The sequence below is a fragment of the Pteropus vampyrus genome, unplaced genomic scaffold, assembly GCF_000151845.1.
Source record: "Pteropus vampyrus isolate Shadow unplaced genomic scaffold, Pvam_2.0 Scaffold18, whole genome shotgun sequence".
NCBI lineage: Eukaryota > Metazoa > Chordata > Mammalia > Chiroptera > Pteropodidae > Pteropus > Pteropus vampyrus.
In genome coordinates, this window is record NW_011888799.1 from 11,756,646 (window position 1) to 11,765,206 (window position 8,561).

At 30.5% G+C, this 8,561-nt stretch overlaps 1 protein-coding gene across 1 annotated transcript in view; it reads right to left on the reverse strand.

The window, feature by feature from the left end:
- Positions 1–3,763: 3,763 nt before the first annotated feature.
- Positions 3,764–8,561, reverse strand: part of DEFB114 (defensin beta 114) — a 9,038-nt gene continuing 4,240 nt past the window's right edge. The window contains exon 2 of the mRNA XM_023527692.1: positions 3,764–3,945. Within this exon, the coding sequence (XP_023383460.1) occupies positions 3,764–3,945 (182 nt within the window). The remainder of the gene's footprint in view (positions 3,946–8,561) is intronic.

Below are 8,561 nucleotides of genomic sequence, written 5' to 3' on the forward strand. Positions count from 1 at the left end.
ATATCTCAATATCAATATAATTTCATTTCTGCTCTGAATTCAGTGATTCAACAATCAGTGACTGATCTAGATTTGACAATGAACAAACCCTTTCTCAGTCTGTAGTACTCTCTGGTAATCATATTACATTTCCTGGTTTGTTCAGTCTTCTACTCTTTTAGTAAATTATTTCATCTCTCTTCACTTCTGAAACCCCCAGAGCCTTCTCTCATCTTCTAAATCGCAGCTCAAGACCTAGCTTTCTACTTCACTGAGAAAATTTTGGCAATCAGTAGAGAATTTTATCAACTTCCATAATTAACTCAGTTCTATTCTATGTTCTGGGTGAACTCTGAGCTCCTGTGAACCCAGCAAAGGATGACATCTTTGTTTTTACATTAGACTTAATGTTTTGCCTACTGAATGATCGATTTTCTCTTCTCCACTAGTTCTTTTATATTGTTTAAAAATGTGCTAAATTTTCCAATTATAAATATTGAAAGAAATTTCTCTTGATCTCGTTTTGACCTCTAGTGACCACATCTTTTTTTTTTTTTGCTCCGTTTATTACTAAGCTCTTCAAAATAATTTTTTATATATTTTCTCTTAAATTTCCGTCCTCTTATTCTCTCTTGAACCAGGTTTTTCCCTTTCCAGTCTTCTGGAATTGCTTTAGCAATGGTCTTCAAACAATTTCACATGCTAATTCATTGGTTATTTCCTGGTCTTTATTTTACTTGACTTATTAGCAACAGTTGATGTATGCTTTTAAGTGGGGTTTTAGGATACCACGTAACTTAGTTGTGTCTTAACTTTCCAGTCACTTCTTATTAGTCTATTATATTAGTTTTTCATTTCATTAATCTTCAAATATTCCTTTCTCCGGGGTTATAGTGGTTAATCCTAGAAATTTTATCTGTACTTATTTTCATGGAGATCTCATTCAATCTCATGTTTTTAAATGCCATCTAGAAGTTAACAATTCCAAATTTTTAATCTCCAGCTAGCAGCCTTCTCTTGAACTTTAGACAAATATCCAATGGTCTATTTGACATTTCCAATTAAATATCTAACTTAAGTTTGTCCAAACTGAATTCCTAACATGTACACTATTGCTAAATTTATACTTCCAAAGTTTTCACTACTTATTTAATGGCAACTCTATTTTTACGATTATCTGAACAACAACAACAAAAATATTAGATCATCTCTGGCTTGAAAGGATGCAAGTCACATCTTTACTTTCTGTCACAGCAATGTTTTGGGCTCTACCTTCAAAATTAATTGAGAATTTAATTATTTTTCATCATACCTACTCTCACTATCATAGAGAGGAAGTCTCTCTGGAGTATCAGAATGACAGAAATTTAGAGAAAAAAAGAGATGTGAATTGTGTTGCTATGAACTGCATATAAGGATCACCTTAAATAGTTAGGAGATATATAGATCAAGATTTAAATTCTCATTTGGGGACTAAAATAATATAGATCACAACTTTTTTGTATTTAATGATGATTTATTATCATTACTCTTTATAAATAATCAAACACAGCTAGTTTAGTAACTTGTCCAAGATTGAGGAGTCAATAGTAAATTCTGTATTATTAAAACTAGAAACACCTACAGAAATTTCTATTTTTTAGCTCAGCACTGAAATGAATTCAAAACCATAAAGTTTCAAATAAAATGTTTTCTGCTTAAGACAAATAATGTGTAGGATAAATGTTTCATTATTTTCCAACATTTATTGATTAATATCTACTATACTTTAAAGCCTGTTATGAATTTGAGGAGAGATAAAGGAAAAAGATATAATACTTCCTAAACCCTTATAGTTTACTAGAACTCTAGCTGTGGAAAAAGCATCTATAAAAGCCATAGCACAATGGAATATAATATAATGAGCAAGTATATATATACTATATAAGTATATATAATATAATGATGCTGCCAATACATCAGTGAGAGCTCTAGGACTGGGTATTTTGTACACTGTTCTTTGTCCCTAACTAACACACTAAATTGGGATATTGAGAAATGAAGTTTCTGGACATAGGTCTATTCCTGACAGTAGACATAAGCAAAAATTGGGTGTGTCTTTCCTCGTTTTTATAGTCCTGGTCAATTTTTTTCTCTACTCTCAGCACTTTTTTTTTCTTAATATAAGTATTGTCTGGTCAGTTTCAGGTGTTCAGAAGAGTAAATTTCCTCAGCCCTGTCAGTCATTGCCAATTATCACTTCATTTACCCACTATCAGACTGGAAAATTCCTCCCAGTTACAGCTGCTATAATTAAATTGTATTTCTATCCTTCCCAGTGAATGCTGTTGGCGCTGTGGGGATCTTCTATTCTCATATCCATAAAAAGGTTGCTTTTCTTCATCTAATTTCTCCTACACAGATACAAATTCCACAAAGGTCTTTAAGTTCTTGGTGTCCCTCCCTTCGCCCCATCTATGTGGTTAAGGTATGCGGGAATATCTTGTCACCTAGTTTGTTGCAAACTTTTTATTGAGTTTTGGTTGTACTATTTAGCTGCTCTATTTTAACTTACTATGTTGCTGCTACTATGTTACTGCTGCCATCTCCAAAATACGCTTTCCTTAAAATTTTATTGTAAATCTTGAATGATTTTGTCTTATGTCTTATTGAATTCAACTTTTCAACTTGTTCTCATCCCTGGAGCTCTTGATATATTTCTTTCTTACATTCAAATCCTTGAATTTGATCCTTATATCTGATTCTTGATCCTACAGAAGTACAGACCTTGGCTATCCTTGTTGCTTGTGGATTCTACATGAGTTAAATATTTTTTTTTGAGGTACACATCATTTTAATACCTGGTGGCTAAATGACACCTTTAAGGTAGAAATTCACATTAGCTTTAACAGATTTCCAAATTAAAAAAAAAAAAAAAAGGCAGTGATCTTGGGTTGGTAGTTAAGTTAATTTTAAAGAACATGATAATCAACAAAGACGTAGAATATTGTTAAGAACCTTATAGAATATTGATAATGGGTTGATTTATGTTTTGCTTTTAGCTGAAAAACAAAGTCTAGTCTCCATGTTCCTTTCCCAGCTTCGACATTACAGAGACTTATTGTGCTGTTTAGTCCTTAGATTGAGGCTGAAATAAAAGATTTTCATGCATTTTCTTACCCATCTAGAACTAAGTAAGAAAATGCTGAGCTAATGTTTTATGAATCTAAATTCTTTAGCCAAAGTTCAAATTGTTTTTAAACTCAGTTTAACAGTATTAGTATTAGCTAGTATTAGATTAATATGCCTTTTTGCATGAGCAGAATCTTAAGAGAAGAGAGGAAACACCAACGAGTATCTCCATGCTCTGCCGTAGCTCATGCATTCATTTCATACTTAGGTGTCCTGTTATTTAACATGATTATGACATTTAGACAATTGATAAGCCTATGGGTACTAATTTCCATGAATAAATTTTCTCATGAGTCATGGTTAAGCTGGAAAATGTCCATTTGTATAAGCATAGGTGAACAATGACACACCAAAAGTGGTTCTAATTGTAGCAAACATGGTATCCATATGATGGTAAATTAGCACCAGATCTTGCCTCGACAAAAACATTTAGCTTAAAGAAAATAAGAAAGGTGTTACTTCATTCCATTGATACATAATTAGCACCTACTAAGGAAGATATCAACATTGGTTTATATGTTTATTTATTACAGAAGTTCTACTTATATTCTTATATCTCTGCATTGGTGCACACATGACTTCTTTGGTCAGGGGTACATCTTCCTTTCCAAGATTAATCCTCTTCATACAACCTCTCAATGCAGCAAATCTTATTTGGTGAGAAACATATATCAATTTGCTTTTCCTCTTTAAGACAGTGTCTCCTACAGCGACCAAAACGTTTTGAGCACATATCAGGATCCACCAAGGTACATGTGGCTACAGTAAAAGAAGAGTAACTGAAATTACTGATCTCTTATTTAAGAACATATTATTTCTGATTACCAAAAGTACTATATACATTGTAACAAATTTGAAAAATATCAAAAAATAAGAAGACATTAAAAATATTATGTATCACCATATATATAAAATTGAAATTTGTTTTTGATTAATACTTGATTAAAGGTTATATATTACTCTTCTCAACAAAATTGAACATTGTTTTTAAAGCTACAAAATATTCCCTTGATATTCCAAGTGGCAATTTATTCGATCTTTTAGCTAAGTCATATTTAAAATTTTAACATTTTAGAATTGTGGTAAGCAAATTTTTATTTGATATTTTAATAATTATATGATACATATTTAGGTAGTTGTGAAAAAGATACATTCTAAGGTTCTTAACTACTGCCACCAACAATGTATATAAATTTTGCCCCCAAATAAAATGGTATTCATTCAATTTTAATTTTATGCCTTTGGTTATTTGTATTGAAGTTTTTCATTTTTTCTCTATTTAATTGTTTCTGTATTTTGCTTTTTATGTTATTGGTATAATGTTTTTATTGTTCATGAATTTTTTAAAGTTTTTAATTTTTTTTAATTTAATTTTTTAAGGCAGTTTAAGTTTACAACAAAATTGAGAAAGGGATACAGAGATTCTCCAAATATCTTCTTCCTCCACTCATACATGTTCCCCATTATCAACATCATTCACCAGAATGTTACATTTTTACCAAAGATAAGCCTACACTGACATATCATAATTATATAAATCCTAGAGTTTGCATTAAGGTTCACTCTTGATATTGTGCATTTTATGGGTGTGGGCAAATATATAATGACATACATATCATGCAGAGTTTAGTTATTGCCTTAAAAATTTGCACTCTACCTATTCATCTCTCCCTTAAATCATCTGGCAACCATTGTCTTTTTTTATTATCTTCATAGTTTTACTTTTTTTAGGATATCGTATAGTTGGAATCATACAGTACATAGCTTTTTCAGATTGATTTGTTTTCACTTATTAATGTGCACTTAAGATTTCCATATATCCTTTAACTGCTTCATTGCTCATTTTTTTTTTTAGTACTGAATAATATTCCATTGTTTATATGTACTATAGTTTATCCATTTACCTACTGAAGTACATCTTGGATGTTTCCAAATTTTGGAAATTATGAATACAGCTTCTATAAACACCCATTTGTAAGTTTTTATGTGAACATAAATTTTCACCTCCTTTGGGTAAATACTAAGGAGCACAATTGCTAGATCATATAATAAAGGTATGCTTAGTTTTGTTTAAAAAGTGCCAAACTGTATTCCAAATTGCTGTATCACTTTGCAAATCCACCAGCAAAGAGTATAAGAGTTGCTGTTGCTTTATGTCCTCACCAGAATTTGATGTTGTCAGTATTCTGGATTTTGGCTATTCTAATAAGTGTGAAGTGGTATCTGACTATTGTTTTAATTTGCATTTCTCTGATGACATACGATGTGGAGCATCCTTTCATATGCTTACTTGCTATCTGCATATCTTGTTTGTGAGGCATCTGTTAAGGTCTTTGGTTCATTTTTTAATTGGGTTTTTTATTTTCTTATTGTTGAATTTTAAGAGTTTTTGTATATTGTGGATATTGATCTTTTATGATATGTGTCTGTTGCAACTATTTCTCCTAGCCTGCAATTGTCATTTCATTATCTTGGCATTGTCTTTTAAAGAGTAGAAGTTTTTAATTTACTGAAGTCCAGCTTATCAATTCTTTTTTTCATGAATTATACCTTTGGTGTTGTATCTAAAAAGTCATCACCATACACAAGGACATCTATGTTTCTACTATGTTATCTTCTAGGAGTTTTATAGTTTTGCATTTTACATTCAGGGCTATGATTGATTCTGAATCATTTTTTGTGTAGAGTATAAAGTATGTGACTAGATTTTTTTTTTTTTTTTGCATGAGGATGTCTAATTGTTCCAACTTCATTCGCTGAAGAGACTATATTTGCTCCACTGTATGACTTTTTTTCCTTTGTCAAAGATTAGTTGACTATATTTATGAGAGTATATTTGTGGGCTCTCTAACCTGTTTTGTGAATCTATTTATCCCTTTTTTCACCAATATCACACTGTCTTGATTATTGTAGCTTTAAAGTAAGTTTAGAACTGACTTCTTGAAAATATTGAATCTTCCTATTCATGAATATAAAATTTCTGCTTTTTCAGGTCTTTAATTTCATTCATCATAATTTTGTAGATTTTTCTCATGTAGATCTTGTACATATTTTGTAGATTTATACCTAAGTATTATATTTTGGAGGTGCTAATATATGGTATTATGTTTTTAATTTCAAATTCTACTTGATTATTATTGGTATATAGGAAATCAATTGGCATTTATATATTAACCTTGTATTCTACAATCTTGCTATATTTACTTATTTCTAGGAATTTTATTTGTCAATTCATTCATATTTTCTACATAGATAATCATGTCATCTGTGAACAATAACAGTTTTATGTCTACCTTCCCAATCTGTATACCCTTTATTTATTTTTCTGGCCTTATGTATTAGCAAGAAATTCTAGTATGATGTTTGAAAGAAGCAGTGAGAGGAAATATCCTTTCCTGTAGCTATTTTATTGAGAAAACTGTTTCTCACTATTAAGTATGTTGTTAGCTATAGGTTCTTTTTTTAAATTAAATTTATTGAGGGTCTCATTAATTAATGAAATTATATAGGTTTTAAATGTACAATTCCATAACATTCATCTATATATTGCACTGTGTGTTCCCCACCGAAAGTCAAATCTCTTTTTGCCACCATGTATTTGACCACCTTTACTCTTATTTACCTCCTCTCTACTCTACTCCACTTTTCCTCTGGTAATCACTAAGTGGTAGGTTCTTTGTAGACAGTCTTTATCACTTTGAGAAAGGTCTTTTGTATTCCTATTTTACTGAGAGTTTTTATCATGAATAGATGTTGGATATTATCAAATAATTTTTCTACTTCTAATGATATAATTATGTGCGATTTTGTTTTTTGATATGATGAATTACTTTAATTCTTTTTTAAACGTTGAACTAGTCTTGCATACCTGGAAAATATCCCATTTGGTTGTGGTGTATAATTCTGTTTATATATTATGGTTTTCATAGGCTAATATTTTTCTGAGGAATTTTACATCTAAGTTTATAAAAGATAGTGGTCAGTAGTTTTCACAAAATACTTTTGTCTGGTTTTGGTATTATCATAATGCAGGTCTCATTGGATAATGAAGTATTCCTTCCACTTCTATACTCTAAAAAAATTTTGGAGAATTGGTATACTTTCTTAATTGTTTGGTAGAATTTACCAATGAACCTATATGGGTTGGTGTTTTCTATTTTGGAAAGGTATCGATTATTGATTCAACTTTTTTAAAAGATATAGGCTTTTTCTTATTGCCTATTTCTTCTTATGTGAGTTTTTTCACATTTTGTCTTTCAAAGAATTGGGTCATTTCATATAGGTTATTAAATTTTTGACCTACAATTACTAATAGTATTCCTTCATTATCCTTTTAATTTCCATGGGATCTGTAGAAATGTCTCCTCTTCATTTCTGGTATTAATAATTCATGTCTGCTTTCTTATTTGCTTAGTCTGGCTAGAAACTTATCATTTTATTGATCTTTAAAAAACAAGCTTTTGATCGTACTGATTTTCTCTATTGGTTTCCTGTTTTCAATTTTAATGATTTCTGGTCTAATTCTTACCTTTCTTCTCTTCTACTTACTTTGGATTTAATTTGCTCCTTGTTTTTTAATTACCTAAGATGAAAAATTAGATTATTGATTTTTAGATCTTTCTTCTTTACTAATATATTCATAAAATGCTATAAATTTCCCTCTATGTACCACTTTCACTACATACCATAAATTTTAATAAGTTTTATTTTCATTTAGTTAAAAATATTTTTTGGTCTTTATTGAAATATAATAGACAATTAGTTGTTTGCATTTCCATTGTACAATTCAAAGAGTTTTTTTTCCCACTTATATTTGGCATGCAATAATACATCAGTTTCAGTTGTGTAGCGTAGTAATCATAGAGATCCATATAACTCACATAGAGATCCATATAATTCACAAAGTGATCACCGCACTAAATTTAGTACCCTTCTTCACCCTTACATATTTATTACAACATTATTAACCATCTTCCCCATGCTACATGCTACATCTCCATGTCTATTCTGCAACTATCCATTTGTACCTCTTAATTCCTTTGCTTTTTTTGTGTCCTCCAAACCCCCTCCCATCTAGTATGCCTCTAACTATTCTCTGTATCTATAAGTTTATTTCCACTTTTTTTACTGGTCTTGTTATTTATTTTGTTCTTCAGATTCCACATGTATGTGAAATCATGTGATATTTGTCTTTCTCTACCAGACCCATTTCATTCAGCTCAATATCCTCTAGGTCCATCATGGCAATATCTTTTTCCATCCCTTTTATTTTAGTCTGTGTGTGTGTCTTTAATCTGAAGTGAGTCTTGTAGGCAACATATGTAGGGGTCTTGTTTTCTTATCCATTTAGCCACTCTATACTTTGGTTGGAGCACTTAATTCTTTTCCATTTGAGGGACTTGTTGATAAGA